At 27.8% G+C, this 20,267-nt stretch overlaps 2 protein-coding genes across 4 annotated transcripts; both read left to right on the top strand.

Moving 5' to 3' along the window:
* The first annotated feature begins 1,826 nt into the window (after positions 1-1,826).
* On the top strand, positions 1,827-11,405 carry LOC100169062. Of its 3 annotated transcripts, none has more exons than XM_029487944.1 (8): positions 1,828-2,001; positions 4,733-4,869; positions 5,054-5,318; positions 5,644-5,855; positions 6,106-6,367; positions 6,530-6,777; positions 6,847-6,990; positions 9,266-9,764. In XM_029487944.1, the coding sequence occupies exons 1-8, from the start codon at positions 1,992-1,994 to the stop codon at positions 9,593-9,595; spliced, it is 1,608 nt and encodes a 535-aa protein (XP_029343804.1). In that variant the 5' UTR covers positions 1,828-1,991; the 3' UTR covers positions 9,596-9,764. The 3 variants fall into 3 exon arrangements, with proteins under 3 accessions (XP_029343805.1, XP_029343804.1, XP_001944506.1); XM_001944471.5 differs by lacking the exon at positions 9,266-9,764 and adding an exon at positions 11,164-11,405 and having other exon boundaries at positions 1,833-2,001; XM_029487945.1 differs by lacking the exons at positions 5,644-5,855; positions 6,106-6,367 and having other exon boundaries at positions 1,827-2,001.
* A 4,031-nt stretch (positions 11,406-15,436) lies between these two features.
* On the top strand, positions 15,437-19,574 carry LOC100160182 (protein CWC15 homolog). The gene is given in 4 exon segments (NM_001326625.1): positions 15,437-15,684; positions 15,752-15,862; positions 15,922-16,084; positions 19,072-19,574. Coding segments are annotated over 4 exon segments (651 nt in total). The 5' UTR covers positions 15,437-15,553; the 3' UTR covers positions 19,318-19,574.
* Positions 19,575-20,267: the final 693 nt, after the last annotated feature.

The following is a 20,267-nucleotide window of genomic DNA, read 5'->3' on the forward strand; positions in this document are numbered from 1 at the left end:
AAATTTGGTAGATAATATACTACTTGAGTTTAATAGTTTTACTATATAAATTTGAATTTAGTTTTACTACTATAGATTTAAATAATTTTACTATTGGTATACTAATATTGTAAATATAGGTACTTTAGATTTAAAAAGTTTTACAACTAGACATATCTAATAGTTTTACTTGCAATAACGATTGTCGGGTACCGGTCAGACGCTTATAGTGGCCATCATGGCTCCTCTAGACATGTCATAAACTACCTATAAATAATAATTATTAATTTATTGTATGTCTTTAAAGTAGAATTTTTTTACTAAAAGGATATCCCCCCCCCCCCCCTAGAAGACGAATCAAATCTGCTACTGATACCGACTACTTTAGTAATGTGTACCTATAAAATATATTATAATATAATAATATAATCTAAAAATCTAGTAATATATACTATCTTCGCCTGTCACCACTGACTACTGAAAGATGAACTCTAGATTTTAGTTGGTAACCAACTAACATGGGTTCAGAACTTCAGATTTCAGATAGTATATTTATATACAGATAGTCATAGCCGGTAGGCACCTATAGGGTATAGGTTACTGTAGGCCTACAGATCATGAGAGGTTATCGGAATGGAAGGCAGTAAATCGCTTAGGAACAGAAATCGAAAACAATCAAAACCACACTCAAGAAATGGAACATATTAGGAGAAAGTTGAGAACGGTTTGTTATTTGATATTTATTGGCCGGAGGAATTAAATCACAGGAGAAAGGTTCGTGAGGGAGCCCCAAGATTTCGATTGCACCTATCATGCACTCTTCATGGGGCCAAATCAAGCGGATGGCACTGAACTACTGAAGACTACATGAACAATTAACATAACCGAATTTAAACCGATATTATTGGGCGGCTGGATATAATATTATTACTCATTTATTTTTCACACGCTAGGCACTTTATACATGACGTGTATCTTGTGTATATTATAGTACTACTACTATAACCTATGCATAATCTATAACTACAATAAACTACCTGCATCTTTTATTTAAATAGGTACGAACATGTTTAATATAATATACGTACCTATAGTTAAGTTAACTGCAATGGTAAATTAAAGTGACTTAAACGATTATTATCAATTATCATAACTAAAATAAAAAATAAAAATTGAGGTTTAAAAATGGTCCACATACAGGCGCCTGTCTTAGCGGCTAGTCTTAGAGGCTCGTTACCTAAATAATTGGTGCCTGCAGGAGGTGTGGCACTGTGGCATGAGGGGCGTTAAAAAGAGTATAGTAATATACTGATATAAAATATAGGTAGGTATATTATATTATACTATATTATTATTATTATTATTAGTGAGGACAACGGACACGGTTCACGACGTTCGCGTCTTCAACTAGATGAGCTGGTGATGATGTCCTCGAGCGGAAGACGGATAACCATAAATAATTTCAAGGTCGATTTTTATATTACAATATTACATTATAATATTATTATAGTAAATGGCAGCAGCTCTCCGTGCGTTGGCCGACTGGCCATGGCCCATGGTTGGCTGGCCGTGTGGTTGTGTGACTATGTGTGAGTCGTCGCCCGTCGACTGCGAGCCCGGTGAGGTGGCTGGGGGATACCGCGGCCGGCTTGCCGATCGTACATGTTGGGTGGTTGTGCTGGGGGGGGGGGGGGCTATGCGCATTGACGCCGCCGCTGAACACCCGTCTGCCCAAAGCGGCGCTGCCTATGTTTAGCGTACTATTCGGCTACTGCAGCTGACTGGCGGTGTAGTGGCGGTGTACTTCCCCACACTTCTACGGTGGTACAGCAGTACAATAGGCCCCACAGGCGTCACTGCGACTGCGTCAGGCATCAGTCGAGTTACTGACCATTCTCCGCTCAGTCGTTGTATTGCGTTGTCGTTTATTGTCGATCCACATCGCTTATCCGCCTTCGTGTCTTCGTCATCGAAAATCATAAAGAAAATAGCGCAACGTCCGGCACGATATAATGGCCACCGGTAAGCGACACGTCATTCTATTAAAAATAACAACTTACAGCATATTTTATTTTGTCACTGTACCCGTTGGGGCCATTAATCGTTGCTAATGTAATAACTTGACATATGGTCGCATAATATTTTAGTTTGGATAATATTATGGTAAAAAATAAAAACTATAAAATGTTGGTCGCTGCTGAATAATTATGTTTAGGCTCGTAGTATGAGGATCCTTAATACTAACAATAGTAATAATAGGTAATATAGACATTAGACTTGTCGACGATTTATGCGAACGAGTGCGGCCGGTCTATTTTTATTTCACCGGCGTACTTAAATAGTTATAACTTATAAATTATAATATATATATTATATATACAGTTTTAGAACCGCTCGAGACTGCTCAACTCAACAAACATATTATTTAATCGCAATGTATTTCTTAGTTTCTTACATTTATTTATGTCCGTGAGGAATTATGACAATTTAGTTCAATTTATCTTTTTTTTATCGCTCGTGGGTTGTTCTCGTTTAAACATATATATACCTATATATATATTTAAATATTATATATTATAATGTAGTATTATAGCGACGGTCGACGTGCACAATAATTAAATATTAATAAAATATAGGTACCTACCTATCTGTTATTGGTATTGGGTATAACATAATTAAACGAAAATGTTATAGGTAAACAATAATAATAGGCATAATAAATTATTGTTTCCGCTTTCCACAGGTATTATTGATTACCTCCTACTCGAACAATAGCTCATTTTCCTTATAACTATAAAACTTCTCATTAAATATTATATTTTATTTTACATTTTTACAAATAGTTGTGATAATGTTGAGCTTAAGAAAATGTTGCTAGCTTGGGACGTCATCTCATGCTTTATTATAGGCTCAATATTATACGAATGAACCACTAAATTCTAAAATAGATAATCTGCTTATGTCAAATATATAACCATACAATGTTTGGATGTTCCATTTTGATTTCATATTTGTATACTGTTTTCAATGGTATTTACCCCATATGAGACATGGCCATATCGCTTATACCTATTATAAGTAGGGCTAGGGCCTAGGAACTTAGTTAGCATGTAGATATCTAATATTCATTCAAAAGTCAAAATGTGTGGCGGTAAAATGGGTGGGGAAGGTGAGAGAGATATATCATAGATCCCCCCTATGATCACCCTAATGGCCTTTTTTTCAATGTGTAAGTGCAGATAACCATAAATCATAATTTTGATAATAAAATAATAGTGCATGTTAAAAAATCAGCCATATAACTAAGGTAATATATTATGGTAATAATTAGTATTTATTAAGTTAATTATAGAAAAATAAATGGAATTTTCACTTTTTTTCTTCAGATAAACAGATTTATATAGATGTAATACATTTGTATAATAATATGGTCTATTTAGTATTCATAGGTGGTCATGTATACACATAATATATACCTACCTAATATATTACATTATGGAGCCTATTAAGTTTTGTTTTTTTCTTCACACAGAAGTATACCTACAAATTTAAGTAGTAATTGCTCATTTTAATTTCAATAATATTTTATGAATATAGATCATTAATAATTTAAGGTTCTCAAACCTAAGTGATTAGCACACATTTAAAATTTGTGAAGGTATGCGAAGGCAGTGGCGCCGAAGTCCATGATGACGTCGGGCCGTGGCCCGACCTCTTTTTTAAAAAATGTGGCCGGCTGGCCATATTTTATTTACTTCACAACTTTAATATGAGCATGAGTATATTTAAACCGTGATTATGAATAAATGTTTATTAGGGTACCTCTATATTAAATAATTAAGATATTGAGGCCGGGAAGTTTTAAAATTGCCAGACCACATTTTAAAAACTTCGGCGCCACTGTGCGAAGGTATTCAAGCTAGTAAACAATAGTATTCATAGTTAAAAATTTAGTAAGGTGTGATAAAATTCTTTAAAAAAAAAGATACGAAAATATAAAATATACCTACTGGTCCTATTATTTTTAAAACTATTTCACAATATGCCATTGAAAGATTTTCAACAATAATTAATTTACCAAGTAAGCTTATTAATATGGTTACTTGTTAGTTACGTGTAATTATGTGATATTAATTAAATTATGAACTATGCTACTATTTATACTCAAGAATTTATTATTATTTACTGCTATAAAATAAAATATATTATATTTTAATATTTATCTAGTATTTTTAATGTCAATATTAATGTATATGTTATCTACTTAATGTCAAAATATAATGATTAAAAACTGTGGATAAGTCAAAAATTATTTGTAAATAGTATACTAGCAGCGTAAGGTTGTTATGGGTTGTATAAATAATATTAGATAAACCATAAGTAAGAATAAAAAGTACAGTCATTTAGACAGGTTTGGATGTAATGTAAATGTACAATGGTAATATTAATATAAAATATAATTTTGTTCATAAAAACCAATGATTTATACATTTAAAAAAATTATTAATAATAGTTTTAGTATGAAATAATTATGTAAAAATATATAAAACAAATGTACCTATATTTTACTCTCTTTTTTTTTACTAAACAGCATAGACATATTTTTGTCAGTATTTCTAGTTTCTACAGTATCAAAAGTAGGCCTTAGTCTAAAATGTATCTATATTAATAAATAATATAAATTATCTACTGTGATAAACTTTTCACGATGATACAATTTATTTATTCATTTAATTTTTGTTTTATGTTATAGAAATAACAACCGCCGATAGCCAAGATTATAAATTCAATCCCTTGAATTTTGGCTCCTTACATTTCACCGTCAAAGCTTCGAACGATGCTCATATTGCATTAACTGCTACTGCAGATAACAAGCCGCCCAAATATGAGGTATCTATATATTATTGAATTATTCATACAATTTTACTTTTAATCAGTTAATTTGTCTTATTTTCTTCAATTCACTCTTTAATAAAAGACTATGTTTAAGACTATATAAATATTAATACTATATTAATACCTACCTATTATTATTGTAATAATAAATTGTTAAATTTGTTTGTATTTTAATCAGATATTCCTTGGCGGTTGGGGAAATACAAAATCTTCCATACGTAAAAATAATGAAGAGCCAGACAAGGTTATTGTTGATACTCCAAAAATATTGAATAATGGTGAAGCTAGAGGATTTTGGATCAAATGGGGAGGTGGTTTTATTGGTGTAGGAAAACAAGGAGAGGAAAAACCATTCATGTCATGGCAAGATGAAGAATCTTTAAATGTGTTGTTTTATGGCGTGCGTAGTGGATGGGGATCTACAGGTGTATGGACTATTGAAGGTTTGTTCGCATATTATCAAATAAATTTAATCAATAACATATTATGATTTATGTTCACAATATCGCTTATTTATAATATATAATAATAATAATTGAAAAATTATATGGTATTACCAAGGAAAAATATATTAAAATAATATTGTATAACATAAATGTTTTAAGAATATAATAATAAGATTTAAATAATGTTATAAATTTAAGTATATAATCATAGTATTTAGGAGTAGGTACTCTGATAGTTATAAAATTATATCTTGGTTATATTTAAGTGTTGAACTTCACATTTTTAGTTCTAAATTTTATTTTTAAAATTGAATTCATATAGATAATATTTACATAAACACCGAAGATAGTAAGGAGTTCATATTTAGAGCTATACTTCATGGATCAATAAGTTTTTCGGTAGATAGTGCCAATGATGCACATATTGTTTTGGCAACTAAAGATAAAGAATCTGAACCTATGGTAGAGGTATTACTTGGTGGCTGGAAGAATACAGCATCTGCCATTCGTTACAACAAGCAAACACCAGATAAGGTTTAAAATTATATTTTACTGTGCTTTTCACTTAACACTCAATGCTCTTGCTTAATTTAATGTTTTTTTCTTGAATGGTACAAAAACTAAATTAATTTTACTTTCTGTTCTAATAATAATATGGTTAACACATCTTCAAATTTTGATTCTGATTAACTCTTATTAACTTATTGTGACAATCGTGTTTCATATATGATTTTGATTATAGAAGAAATGTAATAAATGTATAAAATGATTGATGTGTTTAAAGGTGCACGTTGACACTCCTCAGCTTCTGTGTAAAGACACTCCAAAGAAATTTGTCATTTTTTGGAGAGATGGTGTTATTGAAGTGTTTAGTGAAAAAACTAAATTATTTGAATGGAAAGATTCAAGCCCATTTATCATTTCTCATTATGGAGTTCGTACTTGTTGGGGGGCTGTTGGCAATTGGCACATTCATGGTGCAGCAGATGATCAATTTAAAAGCAAAATAGTTGCTACCCCAAAACCAAAACCTTTAAAAGGAAAAGGTTAGGAATGCCCCTGTGTATATTTTTATTGTGATTTGTGATTAGTACATTTTTAATTATATTTATAATATAATTCCATGTCCATGTGTAATGTGTATAATATGTTTTTAAACATTGGTATCATCGAATTTAATTTTAAACATCAAACTTAATTTTGTCTAGCTCCACCTGCAGCTTCACCTGGTTGGAACCTTGATGGACCATCCTCTGGTCCAGTTCATTGGGTCCATGCTAGTAACGGGCAAATACCACCAAATGCTTTACCCGGTGGTTTTGATGCTACCAACGAACAGCTATATGTAGCTAGAGCAGAACATAATGGTGCTCTGATTCCTGGTAAACTTGTTCCTTCACATGGTGTTGTCTATATACCTTGGGGTGGTATTGAGAATCCCAAAGAAAACTATGAAGTTAGAAGACATTATTTGTTTTCAATCAACATGTTTATTAGACATTTTCTAACACTTTATTTGATTTAGGTACTTTGCAACTGTAATGGTACTTGGGTAAAAGCCAACAATGGAGAAATCCCAGTAGGCGCATTATCTTCAGGTCACACAGAAGATGGTGAACCATTGTTTGTTGGACGTGGTGAACATAATGGTTCTTTGACTGTTGGAAAGGTAAATACTACATATTAAGGTCTTAAATCACATTCATAGTTGATTTATTCATATCTATGCAAGATATTGTTTTTATATACAGGGTTTGGATGTTATTGCAGTTTAAAATATGTTTAACTGATTGCACTGTTTACAGTATTACACTAAATATACCAAAACTCTACTGTTAAATTTCATGCAATATTTTAAATCTACTTTAATCTTTACAAAAAAAAAAAATCAATTGATAAATAATCAAATATTTTTTTTTTTATCTAATGCAATACATTTTGTCATTTTTGACCAATTTTATCATTGTTATAATCAAAGATAATTGGATTTATATTTGTCCTGTTCTTAGGACAGAACCTATGGTAGGTATTTACTGTAAAAAAATGCAATAATGTCCGTTTGTATTTCATTGGTATAAAAAGTATATTTTCAACTTTTTAGTGATTATGTTTGTGTACACTTTTTCATAATATATAATATTATATTATAATGGTTATTGAAAAATAAAATTAACAAAATAGGTAAGTTAAATATTATATTATTTTTTCATATTTGTGAACTAAACTTTTAAGTGTTAGTGTGTTTCATAATAAATTAGTGATAGTATATATTCTATATATCAAAACATGGCACAGTAGGTATAATGTATAATATTCATACTCATTTATCATTTAAATAAGTATAATAATTTATATAATATTTAATACAATAGATTGTCAATAATCTGAATCAATTTAAAAGTTATAAATTGTAATCAAATTAAATATTTATAAAACACATTCAATGTTTATAAAATAAATGGAGCATTTTAAGTTAAATTAATAATATTAATGTCTCAGATAATTGACATTCTACTGTGGTAATGTTATTTCCTAATAATACCACCGATTAATAGTAATGTCTATGATAACACCTAACAGTCATTCTAACAAAGTACATATTTTATTATTAATAAAAATAATACTAATAATATCATTAGGTAACATATGGGTGGAAAATGTATTTAAAATAACTTATTTTTACATGTAAAAAAAAAAATCAGTTCTTAACAATCCAATTTAATATGTTAAGGAACATACTAAGAATACTTATTATTCTTTTTAGAAAATCTCAATTTAATAATATATTTAGGAAACAGATTTTGAATTAATAAAAATGTTTAAATTCATAACTATATAAAATTGTTTAAAAATTAAAAATATGTATTGTTATGTATTTTTCAATGCAAAATTCTCTTAGGAATATCATAGGGGCCTAAATGATAAAAAAAAATTTGTAATGGTTGTTTGTATTTAATATTAATCCATAAAATCTTTATTTAAAAATATTTGTTGAAAATATTGTCTTAATATTCGAGGCGTTTTTAAATTAAATAATACCAAAGGATTCAAATTTAAAACTTATTTGGTTATAGTTGGATAATACTGAAGGAATGCTTCATACTTAAATTAAAATGTTTAACCAATTATAATGTTTGTTTATATCTTATATATTTATAGTGTGGTATTAAATCTTATATTTTTATTAGAACAAATGTTTGGTAAATGTGACCAAGTGAGAGTTTATTCATCAATTATCACATTTTCGTATAGTATTATATGTATATTATTTAATATATTGATCAATTTACATTTATCAATAAATTCTATTGGTTTGTTCAGGAAGTAATTAAACTAGTCCTCAATTGTAGACTTACCACTTATCACTTATGAAGACTCAATATCTCAGTTATATAATTAAAAATCTGTTTCCTATAGAATATGTAGTCCTTGTCAGTCCCATAATTTGATTCATATTTTTAATTATTTAATAGTTAAGTATTTAACATACAATAAATTCTAAATTATTATTTTAGTATATTTTCCACTATATGTACAGGGTGTAAAACAGATATAAATTCAAAGATTCTATTTGATTAAAATTTTTTTGGATATATTCAAGATAGCTAATTTGTGAATTTGATTATCATAACAATTTTGATAGTAAAAACATTTATCTAAGCCAAGAGGTTTATTTTTTAGAATTTTTGAAATATCAATATTTTTTTGATTAATTTAATTTGGAACAACGTAATAACTTTTTTTTCGAAATTTGTTGACATGAGTATATTTCTTAAATTAATTACTAATCATATAATTTTAACAATTTTTGTCAAACGTTAAAGTAGCATAATTATTTTTTTTCGTCAGGTCTTTCTGTTACACCTTGTATATAAGCTTTATTAATCATCCATAAACTATAAAATATTATGTGTCTGTAATAAAATTGTATAAAATATTTCTAGGAGAATCAGAATAATATAAAATCGCAGAAAACAAATAAAATAATGGCTCAGAATTCTTCATATTTTTGCTCCGAGAAAAGTTCTTACATAGATACATTGATAATGAAATTATTGAAGAGTTCAATGGAGAAAGAAAATGATGACCATGATGTTTTTGGTGCTTACGTAGCTATGGAAATGAGAAACATAAAAACGTCTGATGCACAGAAAAAATTAAGAGGAGAAATACGAGATTCTATATCTCGAGTTATTCGGGAAGAATCTATGACTACAATTGATAACGAAAATCATAATTTAGAAATTAAGAAAATAGATAATGATTTAATTTAAAGAAACAAGATAACCTTTTAAAAACCAATCTTAGCTCTTCTTCAGAAAACCATCTTGATGTCCATATTTCTCCAGAAAAAAGAAAGAACAATTGGGAACTTATTAATTAATTATTGGTTCTTGTTTAATATTACCTACACATTAGCTTCATATACTATTTTTGAGAACGCAAAAATTTTTAATACAAAATGTATCTCTTTTAATCTAAAGGATCATATTTTTTCATCACATATTTTTTTGAATTATATCTTTATTTATTAAAATCATTGTTTAAGAGAATGTTACAGAGATATTTGTTGTCTCTGTCTTACAAGTATGTAACCTAGTAAATAGTAAATGTATTATGTTACGCACTTGTAAGATGGTGATAGAAAACAAATGGCTGTATAGTGTCCTATTAAGCTTGTCTATTCCAGCAGATATTATAAAATAATAAATTTACTATAAAATAATGTATATGTTTTACTAGCAAGAAATAGCCAAAAGTATACATAAAAAAGAAAAGAACTGTATTCATATTTAAGTTGAATTTGTAGATAAATTCAATTAAATAATTATAGAAATAACTAATAAGTAATAAAGCTTCTATTATATTGTAGATGTTATGCTACAACAAAATATATAAATTTAGTGGTAGGCAAATATTGTTAACTTATTAGTTTGTAGTTTATATTTGTGTTGTTAAATTTAGAATAGACTTTTGTAATATTATTTTGAATAAATATATTTAATATAGTTTAAACTATGTGTTTGGAAAAATGATCCAATTTATTGCTAAATTAACATGGCTGATAATCCTATGCAATATGCATAGCCAATATTGAATGTGAATTGTCCATGATAATATACAATACATCAGTTTCCATTATATCCACTCTTACTATTTTAAATTGGATAAAAATAATGTTGAATGATTTAAATAAAATATTGTGCGTTTAAATTTTATAATAAGACTTCTTCCCTATAAATAAACATAAAATTGTACATATTATATAGATACATACAAGCAGACTTTAACATCAACCATTACAAGCATCAACAAACATAAAATTGTATATTTAAAAAAAAATTACTTTAAGTTACTAAAATTAATTTCTCAATTGTAAATTTTTTTTCTTCGGTCATTGTTATTCCATTCTATATATACTTTTATATGCACCGTAATTTTTTTAAATATTTATATGGCGCCTACTATTTTGTTTTTTTTTCCATTAAATTTTAGTAGATTTTTATCCAAATAATTAATATAACTACAGTTATTGCTGTCACAGGTACTAATTATACTATTAATATTCTGATATAATAATATTATGTTAAACTCTAAATAGTATTTTTTAGAATACCCACATAGTTTTAAATAAAATTTATAGTACCTATTTAAAACTTTTCATAAATGAAATTTTATTTATATTTGAAATATTTCTCTCAGTCTAGAGTATAATATATTAAAACTATTTTTTATAACACTAATGATTTGTTTTGATACCTGTTTGTACATTTTTAAATTTGTAAGTCATTTTGATATATGGGTTATTCAAACATTTAATATGTTTTGGTTATTGTTACAGGTTCAACCTAGTCACAGTGTTTGTTATGTACCGTATGGCGGTGAGGAAGTACCTCTGAATGATTATGAAGTGTTGGTAGTAGTGTAAAGCTATCAAAATTAACCAAAGATGAAAGAAGTATTAAACAATTTAAAAATGGCATGTTGAATTTATTGGAACTTATAAGAATTTTTTTAACGCTTTATTTATACTTACATTATTTATAATTGTTCGAGAACATTAAATCTATCACGGCATTAATATTATGTCTTAATTATTTATACAATCATTGAATACTTATTTATTAATATGGTTACAATTATATTCATAGTATATTAGTATGTCAAGTTTGTTTAAACTTTAAACATTATTTAATAGGTATACCTAAAAGGAATGAGATATATATTTATAACATGGGTGTATTTTTATTATAATCTGTTACAATAGAAACAACATTTTGGATAAGCGTTGCTGTACAAAAATATTATAATAAATGATAACCAAACAAATATAATAAAAGTTTGGCAAGTAGGTATCGCTCTGAATTCCAATGTATATCAGGTGTCGTGTGAGTCACTGTAATGGATGTGATAAATTTGAATTCAAAGATATAAAAGTCATTGTACAGGAATAGCGATTTTAAGCGAAGACTGTATGTAAGTCTATATTACTAATAATCAGGGCTCGAGAATTCTAGCACTGAAAAAACATAAAATATGCGCTATAACATGCTTTAAAAAATGGTACAATATGCACTGTAATATGCCCAGTAAAAAATTAAATATACTCTAGAAAAAATTTAAAAAAATTATTTTCATTAATTCTAACAATATTTATTTATAATCTAATTCTAAATAATATTCCAGTGTTCTTCTTTTTGTCAATCATTGTAAATGTACGATTTCTTCATTCTGTAAACATAATTGGTAAAATTCAATAAATCAGTAAGTAAATAATATTATAAATTATAAATTTTAGTTTATACCTTGAAAATTGCACTGTATTATTATGTGTTTGTAAATATTTTCAAATTTGAACGATCTTCTGTTATTGGTCAGAAATGTTTTGTACGTTGAAAATGAATGGTCAACGTCGACCGATGTGATAGTGGCAAACTTGAACTTTGAAGTATGGAACATTAATACTAGAAATATCATCTAGAATACCATCTAATTCATCGATGTCTTTTATACCCAATAAATTCAAGACATTTTTTTCAAAAGTGATGGACCAGTATATTTAGTATATTTACTATTTAGTAATAATTAATACATTTAAAGATATTGATATTAAAGTAATTTATTTTACTACTAGTATAATATAGTAGGTTGAATACATATTTGCCGAAAACATTGCATTTGAAAATGTCAATGTGTGTATAAAATCTAACAATAAACTTAAATATCAAGTTTTAAGGATCCACAAATAATATTTTTAAATTACAACAAAATAAGTAAGATTGTTAGTCTCCGTTTAAATATCTAATTTCGTCTAAATTTGAACTTAGAATATCGACAAAAAAGATCTATGATTATGTCTTTTTAGATTAGGTTAAGTATAAACTACTAACCTATATGGTTATATACTATACAGCTCAATATATTTACATTCAGTTATTTACAGTAATCAGTATGGAAATTCTGATTGAATAGCATAATACTTTTTTTTTCAAAAATTCAAGTTACCAAAAAATTTTTTTAGGCAAATAAGTTATTTAAATTTCCAGGAAAGCCATTTTGTTGATCGTATTTTTTAAACAGTTTTAAAAAAAAAATATTAAAATTTAATGAAAATCACCCAAGTTAATTATTATTTTGAAATTATAAAATATCAGCGTTCAATTTCTGATTAAAGCATGCCAATCGTATTTTGCTAATGCCGTATACATAGGTAACAAAACTATTATTCTTAGAAATTCAAAATAATAATTAGCTCTAACTTTGGCTATTTTCATTAAATTTAATATTTATTTTTTGAACTATTTAAAAAAAATACAATCAACAAAATATCTTGGAAATTTAAAAAACTTATTTGCCTAAACAATTTTTTTGAAAATTTTTGAAATTTTATTATTTCCTTAGATCATATACGAATTATTACATATATTATCAAAAATATTTAAGAGGATGTCAGCAGTCAGCGCACTATATGTTTTCTCTTTCTGGCCCATGTGCAAGTGTGCAACATAGTCAAAACGCATTTACGCAGAATTATTTTTTCAATGTTTTCAAGTAATCTCAGAAACTAGAGTAAAATCACCCATTACAAAAAATATAGTGAATAATATTTTTGAGAGAATGACATATCGATTTTATATTTTATTGTTATTTGATTTTGTATTCGACTTTCAAAATAAACAAAAATATGTTGTAAATTCAAATGATTGTTAAATTGTTTTGAAACAATAATGTTATTCCCTCAAAAATATTATTCTCTATTCAACCCGTTCAGTTCATCTTGGCCGACGGCGATCATTACGATTACTATCTTTTAATGACATGATGTAAAGTGATACAAACTGTGTATGTAGTTTGTGGGTACCCATACCTAAATCTAGAACAGTGGATCTCAATAAATCTAATAAATCTAATAAAAGTCTAAGGTGTTACCCGGCGTATACTATAATATATATATAGGTAGGCGCTTTTAGGAATAAAAATATATGCTTCTACGTCACCCGGTGAACAGCTGGTCCGTGCCAATGAATATTTAATTTAAATCTAAAAATTAAATTTTAGCCCCAAATAATATGGAACCAAACGTACGTTCAAACATCGACTCTTACGGTAAAACCAAGCTGCGCCATTCCTAGAGTGCAGACGCGCGTGCAGTATACAACCACCGAACAGACAGCTATCTTCATCTAGCACCGAACTTAAACTTTAAACTATTGAGGTATTTTATGAAAATAACCTGAACACCTGAACAAATGGCGTAGTGACCACCCCCCTACTTAGGACAACCCCTAATTTTCACTCGCACACATTGACATGGCTCGGTTGTACTTGCCACATAATTGCCTAATTCTTATACTCCTTAGAAAATGACCGACTGGAACCCCCTTAAACATTTGGGTTTTAACTTGACTTTTAAGAGAACACCACAAACGCATGCATTTTTTAGGGGGTTTTATATAGGTAAATTAACGAATTTCTGGTGATTTATCCATATGGATAGATACTATACAATGATATTATATCATCGATTTCAAATGTAGTACCATCCATTATACAGTATTACAGTGACCCACTTGTAATCTACTGAACAGCAGAGCGACATCCACTTACCCACCTTTATAGTTTATAATACGTTGATTTACCTTCGTTTGAAAAACAAAAATTAATTCTTTATAAGCGCGATAAACGTTATGCGCATTGAGTAAGACATCGAAAATCGTAAATATCATATAGAGGTATATCTTAAAAACTAACGATTATTCTGCCAATTAATTTTTGCACCATCGTTCTTAACTTATCGTAATACATAGGTTTCCAAAAAAAAAAATTGAAAAATTTGCGTGGGTGCTAAACTAGATTTGTTAGAAAACATATACAAAGTGTTTTGAAACACAATGAAATTTGCATGTTCGGAATGTTCGGATTTCTGATGTTCCGTAATTCCGTATTGCTGTTATTGGTTGTAGCGATATTGTTGGGCGGTGCCCACTACAGAATCCTACGGTCATACTACATAGAAATATGTGGCACCCACGGACTGGAAACGACCATGGTCCATGAATGTATGTACAAGAGGCAAAGTGCAGGGGGTCGCGATGTGTTCTTAGAGTTTACAGCGCCCTCTGTATAAAACACGGACTTATATACAAATTGTGAAGTCAAATAAAACCAGAAAACTTCAAGAACAGTATTCTTTTCAGCTAATGACACTTTTTCGTGGCTGTCCGCCGACCATGTCGTTTCCAGTTCATTATATATTTATATCCATGAACTAAGATATCTTAAATCGTGGGCGCGCCCAAAAAGTCTTATTAAAGTTTTATTACTCCATGGGCGCATCGTATATGTGGCGTTCATAGCGGAATTTCTGTTATGGCGACAATAAGTAACCGAATCATAATTTGTATCATGATATAGTTTATGAACAGGATAGCAGAGAGCAGCACCATCGTCTGATTAAAATCGTGATCAGAAATTGTCACGGTAAATATTGTAGTGGGGGTAACTATACGATTAGAGCGCTATAATAATTACCTATAATAACTTTTAACAGTGATAGTCAACCACTCAACTGTTTACTCTACCATAGAACAACTATTCTGAATAATATATTTTGTGACTGTACAATCTTTAAAGTTTAATCATTCTATGGTTTAATCAATCATACTACCGAACTAAATCATCGATCCATAATCGTACGACTTATTTTTAATTTTTATCGTTTTCTTTGAGACATGACGACTGCTGCCCGACCGACGTTTGAACCAGCCCGTGGTGGCCAGGGCCGTGGAGAAAATGATCTCAGTGCCTTGTCTGTGCAGTATTCCAGCAGGGACTTACCGTCGCACACAAAATTAAAATACAGGTATTTTACGTTCACCTTTGTCATAATGGAGCAACCATCTAATCCATGTTATCATTGTTTTGTCTAGGGAACCTGGACAGGGCACAACTGAAGAGCTTCAGAAGCAAGATTTTGCCAAAGTACTCGAAGAAAAAGAAAAAACTGTTGTGACCAAAGCAATAGGAGGTGAACCTCCACTGTAAGTACAACAATATAAGAAATATTTAAACTTTTATCATAAAAACTATTGTTATCTAGGAAAAAAATACGTCCCGAACATGTTCCAATTGCAACATTGGATGTTGACGATCCACTAGATTTAGATGCATCTGATGATGACGATAGTGAAGATGATGCTGAAGAATTAATGTTAGAGTTACAAAAAATTAAAAAAGAAAGAATGGCTGAAGAAGCTCGTATGGTAATATATCTCAGTATATTATTATTCACTGTCCATTTTGAAAGTGTTTAAAAAGCAAAAATAAAAATAGTAAATTCAACTCGAATAACAATTCTTTGTACCAACTGCATTTATTTTAAACAAAATATTCTTTATTTTTAAGACAGAAATGCACATTTTCAAAATAGTGTAATATATTACTTATGTTGTACCTATATTATATAATAGATTTTTTTGCATTTTGGGAATGGATTGCAGATTACAAAAAGCTTTACATTGATGCTTTAAAGATAAATCTAATCCCTAATTATAATATAAAAAAAAAACATTATGATATACAACCCATGACCTATATTATAACCTATGAAAATATTATTATAATTAACTAATGATAACTACAGGTTTAAAAGAGAATAATCAGTCAACCGACCAATTTTCGCCAGTGCTTAAATTTTGAAAATTCTAAAATCCTTATAATAAATAAAATTAAAATAAATGTTTTACTTAAATATACAATTGTATTACCCTCTTTTTGGTTTTATTATGTCCTTTTTTCAGGATTACGTAAAACTTGTAAATTATATACCTAAATCAAAGTACAAAAAAAAAAAAGGGTGAGAATCATTGTTAAGAATTATATCAATACCTTCCAAAAGTCATAACTTCAAAATTTCTTCATGGCTTATATTTTATTAACAAAGACTTTTTTTCAAACTATGATTAGTATATTTTATTATTACATTTTTGGTTATATCTAAATGTTAGGTAAATATCCCAAATTTGTAAAACTTCGATGTTTTATATTTTAAAGTATAATATTTATTAGTTACATAAACAATATAGCTTAGTTATAAATTAGGGGCTACTAATGTGTTTATATAAATATTGTAATTTATTGTATTTAATAGCCAATATAATTTATAAATAATGAAGGCATCATACAAAAATAATATTCTTGTGACATCAATCAGTTCCATAACCCATAATTTTAAAGTTTTAAATTACCCATTTTTAAATAATGATACCCATATAGGATATGTACACTTTATTTAAATTTTATTATAAACTAGCTGATCCCGTGTACTTTGTTAGCCGTTAAATGTACCAAATATATACGACTCATACTTATATACACATACTTACATCTTTATATATATAATTCTACTGTAAGTGTGTTTGTAAGCAAACTCCTTTAATAAACACAGATAAATACAATATATAAATAATTATATTAATTTTTCTAGCTTTATAAATGATAAATATATTTTTATTAAAAATAAATACAGATAAAAAATAAATAATTTATTGTTGATAAATAATTAATATAATAATTTTATAAGACTTCTGAGTATATGACGTTTTTTGTTTTATCTCCTGTTGAAATTAAAATCATAAGATTATTCGGGTCCCCAGTTCGAGAAAATTCCACGTATAATTGTGCTCTCGGCATGATGATGAATTAGCCACTTACCCGAAATTTAACTCATAAGAATAATCAAAAAGTAAGCACAAATTATACTCGTAATGGGCGTACACGTAATTCACGAAAAATAATAACTCAAATCAACAAACATGCCCGATTAACCAATAGCAACCAATATATTATAATACACTATTATTATTTTAATCTGCAACAATAAACTTTATTTTTCATTTTTTATTATTTAGTTTATTTTTTTCTGGACAGATTGCGTCACTGTTGTATTTTTGACATCCATATTTCCTACTTTTCTGGTGGATTTTTCTAAAAAAAAGTGGTACTATGACCTCCAGCAGACTGTCAAGTATAACAGTAAAAAATTTCAGCCAAATCGGTTCAGTAGTTTTCTCGGTTAGCGCGGTCCAAGAAAACCCTTACCATTTTATATAATAGTATAGATGTGTAAATAATTAAATTTTACTGTATTAATACAGCAAATAGACTAATATTATGTCATATTGTCATATGGAGTAATGGATTGTTCAATTTAACTATTTACACATAAATAATACAATTTAGAATAAATATACATAAACGTCAACATAATATTACGTACCTACATGCATATGTATGAATGAAAAATTTTACAGGTAATGAGATGTTTAATAGGTTCTAATTTGAAATATTGCATAAAACAATGTGATTTTTTGCACAAACCATTTATTATTTTATAAATTATTAGACCAAAAAAAAAAAATTATATTATTTTAAGTAGTAAAAAATAAAGATTTTTTGCCCAAACTCTTACATTTTAATTTCATAATCCAAAGCAGAATATTATTTGGAATATTTTTAAATTAAAATTTTTGATGAGTAGTTTATAATTAGTTATAGGTATTTTAAGTTTAGATGAGCAGAGTGTAATGGCACCCTGGTCCCTGCAAAATGTTGGTCCACTACTCTGCTCATCTAAACTTTAAATACATTAACTTTAAATACTATTTGTTTGAAATTCAATATTCACATATCAAAATACTTTGTATAATATTCTAATTCAGAATATGAAATTAAAAATATGTGTGTGTTTATTGCATAAAAAATTAAAAATTTACTACATTAAAACAAATCAAATACTAAAAATTGAATTTTACAATTATGCGAAAGAATTATTTTTAAAAACAATAAAAGTTTTTGAAATAATGAGTGGTTTGCAATAAAAGAACACCTGGTGCTTCTCAAAAATTTACAAAAACATAAATAAATCTCACATTTTTACATAATTACATTTAACAATGGATGTCTCACCGAGACCGAGTAGTCTATGATTTGAACATAATATAATAATATTGTGTGACCTTTTTTTGGGATGTTTCCTGTAAACAGAGTTTGGACTTCATAGTACATTCTAAAAATCTTCCTTGAATTTCCTTTGATTAAATTATTGTATATAAGTAATATGTATATAAATAAAAGCCATATCAGTTTGGTAAATATAACAGTAATAAACATTTTAATTTATAAATGGGTTTAAACAAGATAATATGGATAAAAACAATAATATTTTGTTATTTTATCATTTATTTAATAGGAAGCAGATAAACGTGAAGCTGAGGAACAAATCAGAATCCAGAATATTCTTCAAGGAAATCCGTTATTAAGTTATGGAGGAGGATCAGCAGTACCCAAAGTTAACCAAAAAGTCAAGAGACGCTGGAATGATGATGTGGTATTTAAAAACTGTGCTCGCACTGAACCAGAAAAGAACACAACATTTATAAATGATTGCATACGTTCAGATTTTCATAGAAAATTTATGGATAAATATATTAAATAATTTTTTTTAAATATGTATAAAAAAAAAAAAATAGGTTACTTCTTATAATATACAAATACATTTTTTGTTAAACTAAAATCATAATGTGTATAATTAATTATATACTTTAAGCCATTATTATTTCGATTATACATTTATATACACTTTTTTAAGGGAAAGTTTAATTATTTATTTGAAATTTGAGAGTGTTGTTAAATGATTTTATTCAAGCAGTTTATATACCCAATATAAATTTACTCCATATTCACCAAACATAATTTAGCTATCATTTAATTTTCTTATGAATATGAATTGTACAACAATCAATATAATTAAGAATACACCACTCTGCATGTGTTGTCTCTGTCTTACAATCTTACAACGTATCTAATTTGTGTAATACCTTTAATAATAGAGAGAATTGTCCTATCAAACTTAATTGAAAAACTGTTAAAAATACTTTTTTGTGTTTTACTTTTTTAAAATTTTTAAACAAATTGTAATATTTTTCATACTAATAAACTGATTAACATTTAAAATATTTAAAAAAAAACACTTAATGAGAAAGCACAGATAATCTACTTAACTTTAAGTTTGATAATAGGTAAATTCACTCTTAAACATACATTGTCTATGTTGTATGTACTACAAATGGAGACAACACTTGTGGGTATGGTGTCCTTTTAAGTATTAATTTTTATTTATTCATAATTATTAAGCTGTGCGTTATAAATACGAACAATGGTTGAATGGTTGATATAAATTAGATTAAAATAACAATAGTAATAATAATAATAGTAATGTCAAACGAAAGAAGAGTAGACAGTAGTGAGTCAGAACGTCACATTGCTGATAGACTAAAGTTCAGAGGTTTGCACCCAAATGATTTATTCAGGTTTTTGGTGATGCCTGTATTCGGGTGTTTAAAAAATTTAGGGCCATCTCACCAAAAACCTGTCTTGCCGAAACCT

The sequence above is a fragment of the Acyrthosiphon pisum genome, chromosome A1 (assembly GCF_005508785.2).
Source record: "Acyrthosiphon pisum isolate AL4f chromosome A1, pea_aphid_22Mar2018_4r6ur, whole genome shotgun sequence".
NCBI lineage: Eukaryota > Metazoa > Arthropoda > Insecta > Hemiptera > Aphididae > Acyrthosiphon > Acyrthosiphon pisum.

What these genes read in the sequence shown, in the direction of transcription:
- LOC100169062 (XM_029487944.1), top strand. An exon ending in ACAAGCAAACACCAGATAAG is followed by an intron (nt 5,856 to 6,105) that starts GTTTAAAATTAT and finishes ATGTGTTTAAAG; the next exon opens with GTGCACGTTGACACTCCTCA. An exon ending in ATCCCAAAGAAAACTATGAA is followed by an intron (nt 6,778 to 6,846) that starts GTTAGAAGACAT and finishes TATTTGATTTAG; the next exon opens with GTACTTTGCAACTGTAATGG.